This window comes from Leptidea sinapis, chromosome 5 (assembly GCF_905404315.1).
Source record: "Leptidea sinapis chromosome 5, ilLepSina1.1, whole genome shotgun sequence".
Classification (NCBI taxonomy): Eukaryota; Metazoa; Arthropoda; class Insecta; order Lepidoptera; family Pieridae; genus Leptidea; species Leptidea sinapis.
Window position 1 is genome coordinate 11,675,262 of NC_066269.1, and position 16,924 is coordinate 11,692,185.

At 37.2% G+C, this 16,924-nt stretch overlaps 1 protein-coding gene across 4 annotated transcripts in view; it reads left to right on the plus strand.

Annotated features, from left to right (window-relative positions):
• The window catches only part of LOC126964470 (putative fatty acyl-CoA reductase CG5065), a 109,835-nt gene that overhangs the window by 76,520 nt on the left and 16,391 nt on the right, over positions 1–16,924 (plus strand). For 3 of the 4 annotated variants that reach the window (XM_050807592.1, XM_050807594.1, XM_050807595.1), the window contains exons 2-5: positions 7,081–7,299; positions 10,184–10,300; positions 12,130–12,252; positions 14,486–14,611. In XM_050807592.1, coding sequence (XP_050663549.1) covers positions 7,192–7,299; positions 10,184–10,300; positions 12,130–12,252; positions 14,486–14,611 — 474 coding nt within the window. In that variant the 5' untranslated portion in view covers positions 7,081–7,191. Of the gene's footprint in view, positions 1–1,572; positions 1,764–1,847; positions 1,969–7,080; positions 7,300–10,183; positions 10,301–12,129; positions 12,253–14,485; positions 14,612–16,924 lie in introns of those variants that run through there. The other variant, XM_050807593.1, reaches the window with a different exon arrangement.

The following is a 16,924-nucleotide window of genomic DNA, read 5'->3' on the forward strand; positions in this document are numbered from 1 at the left end:
ACCAAAGGTACCGACATAGTCCAAATGATTGCGAAACTGAAGTGGCAGTGGGCAGGGCACATAGTTCGACGGACAGATGACCGTTGGGGCAGTAAAGTCCTCGAATGGCGACCACGTACTGGAAAACGCAGTTTTAGTAGCCCACCCACAAGATGGACCGACGATCTGGTCAAGATCGCCGGAATACGTTTGATAAGGGCAGCGCAGGATCGATTGTCGTGGAAATCTTTGGGGGAGGCCTTTATCCAGCAGTGGACTTCTTCCGGCTGATAATGATGATGACAACCTGCTACTTTACTTGGACATTGTGAAACATCTCCCTCAATATAGAATTTAATAAAATCTTTTTATAGCCCCTTATCGCAGGTTTAAACGTTGCCAGTCACAAATGGGTTAATACAGTTTTAACAATACTTTATAACAATGGACCTAAAGTTTTAGTGAAGCATGAAAATGCGGACAACAAAGCTGGCATATTGCTACAAGTATTATTACGCTCATGAGGTTTAATTTTAAATTGCTCAAAATGAACTCAACTCGAAAAATATTTACTGATGCACTTTTGAGGCATTTTATTTTTAGCTCTGTATAAAAGAGCACTGAAATTGTTCAAAAGTTTTGGCCATTTTGGATCAATTAGTTCGCACTAGACACACGTCTCTATTCCAAGTCCCGCTGAGTCATACTAATTATTATGAAAATTCGGTAATCTGTCGCACTCTATGCAACTATAATAAGCAATTCAACAGTACTGAACTTTTTAATAACAGTAAAGGAGTGTTAATAAAAATCTAAAGGAAGGTTAAATTTAGAGTTTTTATAAATATCAAACCACTTTTAATAGATTAACATGCATGTATGTAATAAGCGTATATTATTTTAAGGTCTTAATAAGAAATACCAAATTGAAACTGTTTACGCAGACTTCAAAAAGGCATTTGACAAGGTGGACTTTGAACTGTGGTGGTGTTGAACTCATCAGGCATATTTTTGAGCCTCGGCGGACCACAGAATGCACAAAGTATCTTCTGTGATTTATCGATTGTGTTCAACATTTAACGCTGGTCAGGAAGTTATGCAACTATGGTATAAAAGGATCTGCGCTCGATCTTCTGGTCTCATATTTAAATGATAGAATTCAGAGGGTTAACGTGAATGACAGTATATCTCCTGGGACTCCTCTTGGAGTCATATACTTAGAATATAGTAGAGTATAGACGACCTGATAGCCCGATAATACATGATTTTGATTTGTGCGTTAGCTAGTTAATATTCAAAAGACAAAAGAGCTAACGCCAAGCGTGGCTGTCTATTTACGACTTCTCAATCAAAAATTATTACATTAACAATAAATTTGCTTTCCTTTTTTATCTTGCTGTGTCTCCGTTAGAGATATTCTTTTCTCTTTCACGCTTTGTTTGTTTATGCGTTAGTTTTTCGTAAGTCTATGGTTGCAGACTTCGTTCATTTTTCATTGCGTATACAACCTCGAACTCCGTCGCGCGATAAAAAAATATCACTGCAATATAGGTTATATAAGTTTATATGTCAGATATTATCGCAATCTACGGATTTTTATCAATTTTGTACAACGATAACGCTCTTGAGTCATGGCTAAAGTTTATGAACGAAATGTAAAATGCGTCCTTTCATAAAATAGCAGTGTCGTTGTCACTCTGTGCTGCATTACGTCAAGTGAAAACTGTGTATGTTTGAGACGATTTTAAGATATTGTAAATCTAAATAATCCATGTTTTATACTGGTGAGTCTGCCGTTTTAATAAACTAGTATTTTGTTTATGAATTTGCGTGATATATTTAATAAATAATGTAAACAATAATTGTAGGTAAACTATATTTTTAACAGTACATTTGCGGAAGCTCAGATTTAAGAATTCTTGGAGTTGTCACGCTATTATTACACTCTTTAACAAGTTATGGGCTTTACCTTCTTCACAAAAGTAAAGGGTAAGCAATACTTTTATAATGTATAAACAACGAAAGTTAACATAATATTATATGCCACATCACACTTAGCATTAAGATTATATATATTAAAATTATATAAGCTTATTATTTTCAACTAGGTACAAAATGAGATGTTTTCATTTGAAATAGGCCCATATTATATCGTATATTGATTGATTTGCACTGAGTTTGAAATATTTGAATGTAATTGATATTGCCTAAGTCAACAAATCTGTTTGATGACGTTAGAAATCAAGGAGTTTCGCATGACGGGTAGGCCTGAGAATCGGCCAGCATCTATTTTTCATACCCCTAAATGATAAGGGTGACCGCCCCCTAAATATATGTTTATCAATTTTTTTATTTTTATTTTATTATGATTCAGCAATTAAGAAAACATACTGGGCTCGTAGATGGGCGAAAACTTCAGTTTCGCCCATCATTCTTCAGTATGATCTACAACTATTTTTGTATCGCGATTTTTATATTATTCTGTTCCATCCACAAAACCGCTATAGGGTTGCGAATACAATATTTGTAGTACGATATATTTGGTAGGTCTGAGAATCAATCAAAATTTTATACCCCAATTTTTTTTTAAATACTTTACATAGCGATACAACGTTTGCTGGTCAGCTAGTTTTCTTATAAACCGAAGCTCTTAACACACGTGCGTAGTCTCTCCATGCGAAGGCGCCGCGGTGGGACAGCGCCTTTCAAATTCAAATATTTTTATTTAAAATACTAGGATTTTAAATCACTTATTAAACATTAAAAACTACCACTCACACATTCAAAAAAGACTGCCTCAGACCTGAGAAGAACGGGCGCAAGAAACTCATCGGACTTTTTATTTATATATATAAAAATATGGACTACAATGTGATATCGTACAATAAACATTTATAATCAAAGAGCCTGAGGGTGTTAGCTTCATTTCCAGTCTCTGCTGTCATTAAGAAAATCGTTTATGCTATTGTAACCTTTCCCACACAAACGTTTTAAATAATTCTTTTAAATGTCGTAACACATATGTTTTGTTTTTTTTTTCCTGCCAAAATGCGGCAATAATTGATTTTTCACATCCAAAATAGTTTGTGTAAGGGATGTGCGCTAAGAAGTGAATTTTCGAATTCCTTGTAACTCATTAATCATATTTCTTATCGAAGTGATTCGATTATGCTCACGTGCGTGTTAGATAGTGAATCAACAGTTGATACGGGAAGTGTATACATGTATTAGATAGTAGTCATTCATATGAAACAAAACCTCCGTTAAAGCCTCGCCTAGTATCGGAATACTGGGTCTTTCTTTGGTGACTTTTTCTTTTTATTTGTGTCGTATTAGTTGTAAAAAATGTTTTAGGTAGTAGTAGTATAGTTATATAATACGTTATTAGTATATAGCCGACGAACAACGTCATAAAGTTATTATTCATGTCTGATTTGCCTGTAAGTAAAAACGCAATTTTTTTTTAAGAGTGTTGCAGATATATTAGAATGTATGTTGGAGTTTCTGTAGGTAATCTTAAATAAATAAATTGCTGCCATCTCTGGTCTGGCGCACTCAAGTATCAGCTCGAACCATTAAACCGCGTGCAGCGTTGCGTAGAGACGTCGCTTTATTGTCGTGATGATTCACGGGAAGCGTTCCTTAGGGCTGTTTGACCTCATTCCTTTCGCCGAATTTAATCTTCGCAAGAAATGTCCTAAATTAGAATATCATCCCCAACTCTAGATACGTGGTGGTCCTCCACAGTGCAGTTTTCAAGGAACTTTTTTCCACGTACAACAAAGCTGTGGAATGACTTTCCTTGTGCGGTGTTTCCGGGACGATACGTCATGGGTACCTTCAAATAAGCCCGTACACCTTCCAACGCTTCTGTTGTTCCTCTGGTATTGCAAGAGTATGTGGGCGGCGGTGATCACTTAAAATCAGGTGACCCGTACGCTCGTAATAACATCAGGTACGCTGTTTGTATTCCTCTTCCATAAAAAAATCCTTTCCAAGTCCCATTGCTGGTTGCCAATCATAAAGTAACTGTCTGTTTGTCGATGTGTCTGTCATCGAGTCTTGCTATGCAGTCTCGGAATGGGGCCGGCAATGCTTAGTGCAATTCGAGTCTTAGAAGATACAAGTTTGTTAGTTCACCGCCAAAAGTCCCTTTCTCGTATACTCTCTATTCGAGAAAATCCCTCTAACTGCCACACTCTGCACTACACTCGCTTGAATTAGCATTCTCGGTGTTGATATATGGAGCATCGCTTAGTGTACCTACTATCCTCACCACTGGGCGTGCACTACCCAGTACGAGCTTCTTCCATTTGACTGCATACAACGAAGAGTGGCTCGAATCATCGACGATCAAGTCATCTAAGATCGACTTCATTATTTTGCGTTGCGTAGAACTGTGAAATCTCCCAGCATCTTCTACGGCATTTATCATGGGCAGTGCTCAGAGTAGTTGATATCAGCAGATGAACTCCGCCACTGGACTTTATTAAAATTCGAAATTCCACCGCATCATTTTTGACATTTTGGTAGAAACTTTTTTCCTCCCAGGGCCACTTTGTACAATCAGTTACCGGCTGCATTTTTCCACAACATACTCCCACCTTAAAGGCCGACAATGCACCTCTTGACCTTTCCGTTGTGGATGTCCTTTTGTTGATTGATTGCTCCTTCTTATAAAAAAAAGCGATTATCATAAAAATTGCCATTTGGCTTTCTTTAAAAATAGTGTATTATTTATAGAGTACGATCGCGGATTAGAGTTATAATTAATAAAGATGAATAAATAACAAGAGAGTTTTCGTTAAAGTGAAGATCATTAAAAAAATATGCGATCCTCAATGCAGTTATAAGTAATGCACATTTAATAATTTTCGGTACATTTTTACCGTGGTGATAAGAACACACCTTTTTTTCATAAGGATTACTTATACTGATATGTAATACTGGAAAAAAGATTACGTAATTATATTTTTAATGATAAGATTAACAAATTAAAGTGCATTTGATTTCGTTTATAGGTTGAATGGGGAAATATGATAAAAGTGTAACATTTATAATATTTTGCGTTTTTTGGTTATATTAAAAAAATTATAGAGTTCCTTTTATTTCTTTGATAAAACTATTTCGTTTATAACAACACCAGAAACTATATTGACAAAGTGAAAAAGTCTTGGTTGAGTCAGACTTAATGGCGTTAGCTGTGTCGAATTGATTAAAAATAGCCAAAGTTACTATCGACATTGAATGAATTGAACAACTACATAAATATATATTATACTTTTTTTTTCCTGACTTGATGAAAGGCTCGCTTTTAGTGCCTGGTAGAGGGACAAAGAGGCCGATTCTCTCCCGGCAAGACGAAACTAACGGGACTTTTATCCAGGTGGGAAAAAAATCGTATACGCACCACGTGAGATAAGTAGGACATTTCCACCCGCCTTCAGCTCGTAAGCATAATATACTATAACGTACACATATGATAGCGAACGAATATCAAGTAAAGCTCTAACGAATGAAACAAAAACTGTGTGTCTAAGGTTCACCGCTTGCGAGTGAAAGAGAAACCCGACAAATACAATTTGTAACGCCTGTTAAAAACCATGAACAATAAAGTGTAAGCATGATTGTGAGAAAGTAATTCAGGCGCTATGTTATAATATTAAATAAATCTTACATATAAAATTCTAGTGTCACAATGTTAGTAACCTTACAGCTCCGAAACGGCTTTACTGATTTTTACCAAATTTTATATGCATATTCAGTAGGTCTGAGAATCGGCTACTATCTATTTTTCATCCCCCTAAATGTTAAGGGTGGTCCATCCCTAATTTTTTTTTATGATACAACATTAAAAAATACATACAACCCTAAATTTTCAACCCTCTACGATCAGCCCCTATTTTTGTATCGCGGTTTTTATATTATTCTGTTCCATCCACAAATCCGCTATAGGGTTGCAAGATGGCAATGGATCAATACTTAGAATAATTGTGGTACGATAGATTTGGTAGGTCTGAGAATCGGTTGCATATACTTTTTACACCCCAAAAAGTACTTTATATGGCAATACAACGTTTGCTGGGTCAGCTAGTAATATCTAAAAATACAATGTATTTATAGATAATTTGATTTGTATTTAAAGACAAGAATAATGCCTTAATCTTATATCCTTAAACGAGCAATTCTTGTATATATATATATATAATCTGAATCTCGGAAACGGCTCCAACGATTTTCATAAAATTAAGTATGCAGGGGATTTCGGGGGTGATAAATCGATCTAGCTAGGTTTCAATTTAAAAAAAATGGTTTTATCCATGTTTGAATGAGAAACAGTTACAATAACATTAGAATACAAAGGTAAATTTCGCCACTATATACAAGACTATTATAGCTCAGATGGGACATTGGGTGATCCGGAAAGCAGAAGACCCCGGTTCGAATCCAGATGTCCTATTAGTTTTTTTTTTGTTCAAGTTTTGTACATTCTTAAAAATCCGAGCAAGGCTCGGTCGTCCGGATATTAAGTAAATAAATGAGCAAATAAAATCAAACTTAAACAAATATAATTATTGACGTAGTTAAAGTTAATAAGTGAAATATCTAGTTAATATCGAATATTTATTTGAAACTTTTGACAGGTTGCTATTTAGTTATTTAACATTAACAATAGCTTTAACCGGTGAAGATTTAACGGTTTTTTATGACATTAAGGGACGAGACGAGCAGGACGTTCAGCTGATGGTAATTAATACGCCCTGCCCATAACAATGCAATACCGCTCTACAATTGCGCTCGTCATCTTGAGACATAAGATGTTAAGTCTCATTTGCCCATTAATTTCACTAGGTACGGCGCCCTCCAGACCGAAACACAGTAATGCCTAAACATTATTGTTTCACGGAAGAAATAGCTGCCGTAAAGGAGCCTCCCACTGGTAAACGTTACGATTAACAGTTAAAGTTATAAAGTTATTTTAGAATTGTCAAATGGTGCACACATTTTAACCGGTACTTTAACATGTTTATTATTGCTAAAGTTAGTGAAACCCAGTCCTAGTATAAATCGTATCAATAATAACTCCAAATATTGTTTCAGATGGGTTCGCGCAGCCATGAAGTGATACCAGCCTCTGATCTTCCATAATTCTTCCTCCTCTCCTCCACTCGTATTGATGACCTTCCACTGATAGTAGACAAGTAACATAAGATGGCGTCATGTCTCGGTCACTTCCCAGCTCAAGACTACATTCCTGTGTCGGAGTTTTACGCCGAGAAGTCGGTGTTTGTGACCGGTGGCACGGGTTTTATGGGCAAGGTGCGTATAAGCAAATATTATTACTATAGTCCGACAACTTCGTGCGCGACCGTCCCACGGGGTACCAGACGGTGGCGGGGACGGAGTGTCAGCGGGTTACGGCAGTCTCACGCGTTGCCCTTCCCCGGAACACCACCGGCTACCCGCCGACATCTTAGTGCCTTTCCCCGTTACCGTCTGTCACCTGTGAGACGGTCGCGCACGAAGTTGTCAGACTATGGCGTATAGAAGCTATCAATACATTACCAATCTCAGTTGTTTACAGTAGCAGATCATTATATAACCATCTTTTCTCACCAATGTGAAAAATTCTCAAATTTAATAAAAATGCATACACAGTTATTTTTATTATAATTCACTTTTGGGATTAAATATACAAATTAAATTTATACGAAGTTTTATAGAGCCACATACTGACAGTTGAAAAAGACACCAAGATTACGAACCAAATATGTCACTCGAACGATTGGCTCAGTTGGTAATAGCAATCGGATGGAACTCCAGAGGCGCGGATTCGAGTCCCGCATCGTATTTATTTATTAAGTATTTTGGTACAATTGAAATTTCTATAAAAAATGTATGTTTTATATTAGACAAATAGAAATACATCAAATAACATGGACTTGGCATTTTATGAAGTGGGAATCTGGAAGAGTTAAAGATTGCAACTTTGAATATAAAATAATAATAAGCACTTAGATTTAGGACTTTTTCTTTGAAAAAATATAAATGGAGGAATACTTATATTCTCGTACATTATAGTGGCCTGCATTTCTCAAGAAACTTTCTCCCACGTACAACCAAACATAACAATAGGTTGGTGATTCAGACTATGAGGTCTATATAAGACTAGAACTTTCTAAAGAGCGTCCAAAATTATTCCATCAACGAGTGTTTATATGACTTCCACTTCCGCCATCATCATGCGCACTCTACATGACAATACTATCCATACATCCTGTTTGATATTCTGATGCAATAAAACAATCTCTAAATACTTATGATATTGAAGGAAGACCAAGCCTGAATAAAGATTTACTCTCGATTATGGGGAATTTGATAGTTTACATCGGTGTATAATTAGTATAAAAATAAGCAGAAAAGTATTGAAAATATAAACAATACTCAAAGTAGTGAAAAAAAATTGTTAAATCCGACGCGGTCACTATGAGAAATTACTCATTCGAGATCAATGACGTCATAGTTCACAGAAACAAAGAAATGAGCGGAGAGATATGTAAATAGACACTTTGGGGTGAAGAAAAAATTGGTTGAAGAAATAGTCTTCAGATGCACTCTAATAAAAGGCCTTGGTTGTATTTAAAAAAAAATATGTGAATATCTCAGAAATTATTGAAATTTTAATTAAATTAAATCACCTAGGAGCACGTATGATTTATAAATGATCCTATGAAATAAAGAATAGGATATTTAAATCACGTAAACATAAACCCAATGGCGTTATTTTTACGAATGTCTAATTCTTTCCCATACTATATTTTAACGTAACAGTTTAAATGTAATGTTAAATTATTAAAAGTGTATGCATTTATCCTTTATTAATTATTTAGCATCTAGGTTATGAATAGCGCTAATAGCCCTCTAATATAGGTATTATGGCCCTATTATAATAAACATAGGACATAATAATATAATGCTAGGAATATACTAGTCGCGCTGTATCTTGTCATTTAATTGTTTAATATTTTTATCAGCGTATATAATGTAGGTACTTTAGCAAATCCTTAAATATGGATGCCCCATTGTAATTTAGAATCAAGAGTAATGCCAAGAAATATAGCAGATTGCACCGATTTTACCGCCACTCCGTTTCATAATCATTCGCATCTATATTATTGACATTTGAGGCTGTGAACTATATATATTTGGTTTTATTGATTTTTAACATCAAGTTATTGTTGGTTACCGATAACTACATGATGTCAGTTAGAATATTGTTTACTTCATCATACGTAACTTTGTTTCTTTTCACTTTGAATATGAGTGAAGTGTCATCCGCGAACAATACGACCTTATATTTTTTCTACAATATTAGATATATTAAGAATAAGTAAAAGGAACGGTCTAAGGATTGATCCTTGTGGTACCTCCATATTGAAAGGAGTCCCAGGAGATCTCTCGCCGTTCACATACCTTTTGAATTATATTGTTTAAATATGAAATTAAAAGATAAAGCGCGGTTCCGTTTATTCTAGACCAGCGTTGAATGTTGAACATTATCGAAAGCCTTTGGTGAATCACAGAAGATACTAAATGCATTTTGTGATTTCTGCCTTGTCTTAATAATATTCTTAACTAGGTGAACACCTGCATACGTATTTAAACGTCTCCTAGTAAAGCCAAACTGCTTCATATGAAGTTACTAATGAGAGCTAAAGTATGAAAGCCAAAGCCAAGTGCTTAATATTATTATTCAAAAATGTAAAATTTTTGATAAGGGTCGGCAGTATCGATATAAATATTAGCATCAGAATTACTTTACGTCAATGTTGATTTAAAAGAGTGGTAATAAGTTTCTTGCAGAATCTGCTAATGAGAAGGTTAATGTAACTTTTCAGATGTGGTGGTAAATAGTATAACTTTTTAATCTTCATTAGTGTTATTTCTTTAACTTCAATGAATAAAGTGATATTTGTTTGATTTCATGTGTTAAGTAGAAACTGTAGTTTAACCACTTATTTAAAACCTGTATCTACCACTCGTTCGGAAAAGAAACACCTCAGGCCAGAGAATAAGGGGCGCAAGAAACTCAACGCAACCCTTTTCTTTTCTTCTGGTAAAAAATAAGAAATTGCCAAATAACTGTTCACAATCTCTGATTATACAAGCAACTAATTGAACTTTTTTGTACATTTTTTCACAGGTGCTAGTCGAGAAATTACTTCGCAGCTGTCCAAAGATAAAGAATATATATTTATTGATGCGGCCGAAACGTGGACAAGACGTCACTTCCAGACTAAGCGAATTGATTCAGTCACCGGTATGTCATATCCATATTATTTACATTATCTGCGCTCTACAGGCTGTATCTAAATAATCTAATGCATGAATGGTACAGCATCGTATATTCTCTATTTTGCGTATTTTTTTTTAAATTTCACCCTTGGAAAACCAAAAAAATAATTCAGTACACTTGTTTTTTTACTAATAAAACCACTTCCCATTTTTATACATTTTTGTTTTCCTAATTTTCTAGAATTATGTATAAAAATATTTGCAGAAAGACTAATGCATTTGAAATAATATTTTCGGCGATTCAGGTTAAAGACTTGAAAATTTCCCTCAAATTTTAGTTGCTTTTAAAAAAAACTAAAAAATCTGGAATCGTTTTTCAAACAAATAATCTTAATTTAATATTCTTAATGTTCTTTTGTTGATTGGCAATAATTTAATATTATAACAGCGCAAGGCGAAATATGTATCTTATATCTCATCTTCTACCAGGCCACTCAGAAAGTTTTGTGAAAAAAAGTTTTTACGTATCAGACCCGGCTAGTTGTAATTATTTAAATATATGTGATTATTTATAAGTAAAAATACCATCGTTTGAATTTAAAAAATGAGGGATATTTTTTTTAAGAGCTAAATTATCGTGTCTCATTGAAATATGGATCTGCGTCGATAGCAGTTTCATGCGATGATTTTAAATCGATTGGAATGGGTGGTAGTTTTGAAGTTCAATAAGTGATTTTAAATCCTATTTTAAATAAAAATATTTGAATAAGAACAAATATAAGTTTTTTAGATTTTTTTGCTATGCCGATGAAATATAATTGACTACTTTAATACACGCTTCTTTTATACAAGTACCTGTTTTATGACAAGACTACCTAAGGCTCAGGCACTTTTTCTAGCATTATGGATAAGTACCTATACAAGTCGTATCGTCCCCCCACCGCAAAAGTTTTGAACTTCATCAAATAAAGTTGAGGTTAACATGGGCAATATTACTAACTTTACCCACAATTTATCTCGACCATGAGCTAGTTTGATCTGGTGCAATTTGCAATCTCATTTGATAATCTTGCAAAGTGCTCATCTGGTCATTCTTACCGCCTTTTCTTGGACATTATTGCCAAATGCCGTGTCACAGTTTTGGAGCTAAATACAAGTAATCCAAATACATAAACTAAACGCACTTGTTTATGCCTAGTTGGTACTTGCAAAGGAGTGAACAAGATTTAAGCGTCTTCGCCGCGATTATTAATCCTTTAGTTGCTATCATAAAACAAAACCAGCTTGTGGATCATCTGATCTATTGATGAGGATAAAGAATTGACTTTATGTTTAATAGACCTTACACAAGTATAGCAAAAATGTGTCAACGTGGGCTCTCTCTTGGTGGTGAAAATATAAAATTATGCCAATGCGATGCAAAGATTTATATATTTTTTTATGACAATAAGGGACGAGACGAGCAGGACGTTCAGCTGATTGAAATTGATACGCCCTACCTATTACAATGCATTGCCACCCAGGATACTTGAAATACCCAAAAATTCCGAGCGGCACTATAATTGCGCTGGTCACCTGGAGACATAAGATGTTACGGCTATTTTGCCCAGTAATTTCACAAGCTACGGCGCCCTTCAGACCGATACACAGTAATGCTTACACATTACTGATTCCCGGCAGAAATAGAAGTCATTGTGGTGCCTATAATCTAGCCGGCATCCTAAAAAATCATCCTAAAATAATCTTAAACTACTTTAAGAGATCGGATATTGAAATCAACCGTGTTCTTTACTTTACTTTAGCGTAACCAGACAGAAAGATGAATAATTCAAAATGTTTTCGTAAATTTTTCAGTTGTTCGAGACATTAAGAAGAGATCGGCCACAGGAGTTGAACAAAATAGTTCCAATAGTTGGTGACATTACGGATCCGGAGCTCGGTATCAGCGCTGCGGACCAGACTATGCTGTGTCAAAAGGTATTCTGCTACCAAACCAATCATTCATCATCATCATCAGCCGGAAGACGTCCATTGCCGGACAAAGGCCTCCCCCAAAGATCTCCACGACGATCGGTCCTGCGCTGCCATCATCCAACGTATTCCGGCGATCTTGACCAGATCGTCGGTCCATTTTGTGGTGATGATAAACCAATGATTAAAGATCATAAAATAATCTTATTATGACGTGGCACACATTTACCATGCCAACTTAAAATTAAATGAGTCTACCATTAGAAAAAGATTGCCGGATTTTATTCGTTCACAGTCGAATCAAAATTCAAATTTGACGACTCTTCATCGACCACCGAAGGACATTTGCAACCTGGTGTTGGTCGACTCACCACTTCTTTCTTCTGTAGTCTATGTGATTTAGTATAAACGTCAGCTAAAAAGCTAGTTCACAAATTCAACGTACTCATTGTAGTGTATGTGAATGAAAGAGAAGGAAGCATTATCTCATCTCTAGCACACGTGCGGCCGTGACATTCAAGTCAGTCCCAAAGAGGATGTAATATTACGTAATAAGAGACTGCCTAAGTAAAAATTGAAATTTAGTTTAGTATGAAACATACGGTAATTTGACATTAGTTTGAAGTAGTAGTAATTACAGTATCGCGATTGGCCACGAAGTGTAATCCAGCTAAGTTTGAAAGCGAACTGTTGCTTAAAACGAAGTGGATTTCGGATCTCCTTTTTTTACAAGATTATAGCCATCATCTATCAATCTGTCAATGACTGCACGTTTCATACATTCGAGTGAATCGCTTTTTTCTTAGAGAGTTTCGCTAGGCTGGTCAGTGAAAAGCGCGTGTGTAAAGAGCCAATAATATCGAAGGAGATAATACACCCAAATGTGATCCTTTTGCCCGTTTGCCCCCTCTTATATTAAAAAATATATTTGTTATCCGTTTATTGACACTTTTCTCAAAAATCCAAGAATGTATATGATTGAAATTACATGAGATAGTAATAGTATCTTGTAGTCTCCGCCGTATCGTAAATCTGCGTATATTATATATATAATATTATATTACAAATAGATATAGGGATAAATAATTCAAAACTTAATACCAAATAATTAAGAAAGAGAGTTATTGATGGTATAATTATTTGCCTGACTAAACAGTTATACCAATTGCGTTCGAGGAACTTATTTATATTCTAGATACTGTACTGAGTAGAAATTCACATGACAATCTATTTGAATACAACTCCCTATTGTGTTAGGAAGGTCATTGTACAACCCCTCATACTTAGCAATGAATGACATTTGCGGCTTCGAAAGAATGGCCCTATACATCTCGTATTTAAAGTATCCAGGATATTCAATGACATTATATACATATAGACAAATCACGGCCTTTAAAACTAAAGCCTAAATATAGAACATGATACAAATTACACCACAATAAGCAGCAATGTAAAATATTTATTATGTATAGGACAGTGACAGTTGACATTGTCTTAAAGCACACTTGCCGTTCCGCTACTAGACTGCGAATAATATATCCTTTTAATATTATGTTTAATATGCCGACGACCTAGCCTAGCTCGGATTTTTACAAAACTAGAACAAAAAAAAAACTTATAGGACATCTGCATTCGAACTGGGGTCTTCTGCTTTCCGGATCACCCAATGTCCCATCTGAGCTATTATTGTCTTGTATATATTCCAATGTTATTGCAGCAGTTTAAAATTGAAACCTAGCTAGATCAATTTCTCGCACCCGAAACTTTATAGCATACTAAATTTCATTAAAATCGTTGGAGCCGTTTCCGAGATTCAGATCATATATATACAACAATTACTCGTTTAAAGGTATAAGATAGAACGTCATTGAGGATATCATTTGGATTTAAAATGAGGACTTTTATTAAACCCTTATTATTTTTTGATGCATATAATATAACGTGAAATGTGTATTGTGATGCAGTAGTCAAAATATCTGTTGGTATTTCTACAAAGTGTTTTCTGTATGATTCACTGGAAGCTACATAGCGTATATTGGAATGTATCGCTCTCTTTTATAAAAAAAAGTTTAATTAAAAGAAAAAGAAAATTCAATATCGACTCAAGTAGCCAAGTTCAGGCTGGTCAAAATATACCGATGTGAAACCTAATATTTTAATATTACTACCTATATACATTCGCAATAACACTACTCAACTTACCAAGAAACTAAGAACCTTCAACTATTTTCATTTTCAGGTGTCCGTAGTATTCCACTCGGCGGCAACGGTGAAGTTCGATGAGAAACTGAAGCTGTCAGTCACCATCAACATGTTGGGAACGCAGCAGTTGGTCCAGCTGTGTCATCGCATGATGCTGCTTGAGGTAACTCTCCAGGAGACACCTCATCCTATCGTATCCTTTGGGAAGCTTCTTTGCACAGAGGCGCCTTTTTCTGAAGCAGTAATATTCATTATTGTATTTGTGATTGAAGGGCGCCGTAGCTAGTGACATTAGTGGGCTAATGAGAATTAACATCTTATGTCTGAAAGTGAAGGTCGCCGTAGTTAGTGACATTACTGGACTGATGAAACTTAACATCTTATGTCTGAAATCGTCGATTAGTGCCGGGAGAAACTTGTATCTTCTATCGAGTCCTTTGTTGAGAAGGTCGCGGATTGGGTTAAATTGTCCAATTTAATCCCCAGAAGACTTTAGTTTGCGCGTTTACGACGTCCTGCTTGTCTCGTCCCTTACTATCATAAAAAAAAACTTATTTGTCCTATCTGACAACACTTCCGTTAAAGCTTCGCCTAGTATTGAAACGCTGGGTCTCGAAATCTCGAGCGATTGCCAATTCCGCGGTCATCTGGAGGGCAAAGTCAAATTGGCTTCGAAGAAGCTGGGCTTCATTAATAGAGCACGGTAATACTTCAAACCAGCTCACATTCTAGCGCTCTATAAAGCGCAGGTCCGGCCACGTATAAAGTATTGCTGTCGTCTCTGGTCTGGCGTACAGCTCGATCCATTGGACCGCGTGCATCGCAGAGCAGCTCGAATTATCAGGGACCCAGTGCTCTGTGAACGTTGCGTTGCGTAGAAACGTCGTTTCATTGTGTATCTTCTGCCGCATTTATCACGGGGTTATATACCTAATCATCTCTATAGACACTCTATACTATCATCTATCATTTGCGTCTATCGTTTCATTTGCCATGTGCTGCCTCGGGGCGTAAAAAGAATAGGGTAGTCCCAGGTCCAAGGGTGTCGTAAGAGGCGACTACGGGCTTTTTGAAAGTGGGAGAGTCACGCTGCTGTCTTATGACGTCAGCACAATCGGGCCAGACTCGTCCGGGTTACTTACCACACTCGCACAGAATACCGGCGTGAAGTAGCGGCCTAGTGCCGCTATGTTTCGCATAGGTTAGTGTCGAGGACCGGAGGCCATTCCCCCCCGTCCTTTCCCCCCCCCCCCCCCAACAAAATATGAGAGCGGTCCTAAAAATTAAATTACCCCAGGAGGGTACCGGCTCTTGTAGAGCCGGAGAATCCCTCCCCGAGCATTCGCGCTCGGGCTGCCCCTCGTATTCTGGGGAGGGCACAGTACCGCGTATGTCACAGGACAAACAGGGCAGCAACACCACGGCACCCCGCTCCACGCTTAATGTGGACTTTTGTAACATCCGGGGAATTCACTCCAACTTAAACGCCGTCCACCACCACCTTGAGACGGCGCAGCCGGCCTTGTGTTTCCTTACGGAGACGCAGATATCTCGACCTAGCGATACGTCATATTTAACGTACCCCGGGTACAAAATTGAGCATAATTTCATGCCTCATGCCGGGGTATGTGTGTACGTTAGGGAGGATATCTGCTGTCGCCGTCTCGGCAATTTTGAGGGTAGGGGCCTGTCTACTCTCTGGCTCCGCGTAGATTTAGAGGACCGCGTCCGCATCTATGCGTGTGTCTACAGGTCCCATAGTGGTAACGCAGAAACGGATCACCTCATGGGCTGCGTTCAAGCGGCATTTGATGACGTGCTTGCTCAGATCCCCTCCGCTGAAATCGTAGTCTTGGGTGATTTCAACGGGCACAATGCCGAATGGCTTGGATCACGTACCACAGACTACGCAGGGCGATCTGTGCATAATTTTGCATTGGCGTATGGTCTGTCCCAATTGGTTGAGTCGCCGACGCGGCTCCCGGATGTGGATAGCCACATGCCGTCCTTATTAGATCTTCTGCTGACTACACATCCCGATGGTTACCAGGTCTCTGTCGACGCCCCTCTCGGAACGTCCGAACATTGCCTGGTCAGGAGTGTAGTGCCTATCCGACGCCAACGTCGCAGACCACCAGTGACCCGCCGCGTTTGGCACTACAAGTCAGCAGATTGGGATAGGATGCGTTCCTTTTTTGCATCCTACCCTTGGGGCAGGGTTTGTTTCCTTTCAAATGATCCTAGTGCCTGCGCCGTTGCAGTAGCCGATGTGATACTGCAGGGCATGGATATTTTTATACCAAGCTCTGTAGTACCGATCGGTGGCAGAGCACAGCCCTGGTTCGATGCGTCAGTTAAAGCAGCATCTGACTGCAAAAAACAGGCGTATCGAACTTGGGTTGCGGCGCTGGGCTCAAAGGATCCGAACTGCAAAGTTCTGAAGAGGAAATATAACCGTGCCTCCAGATTTTTTAAG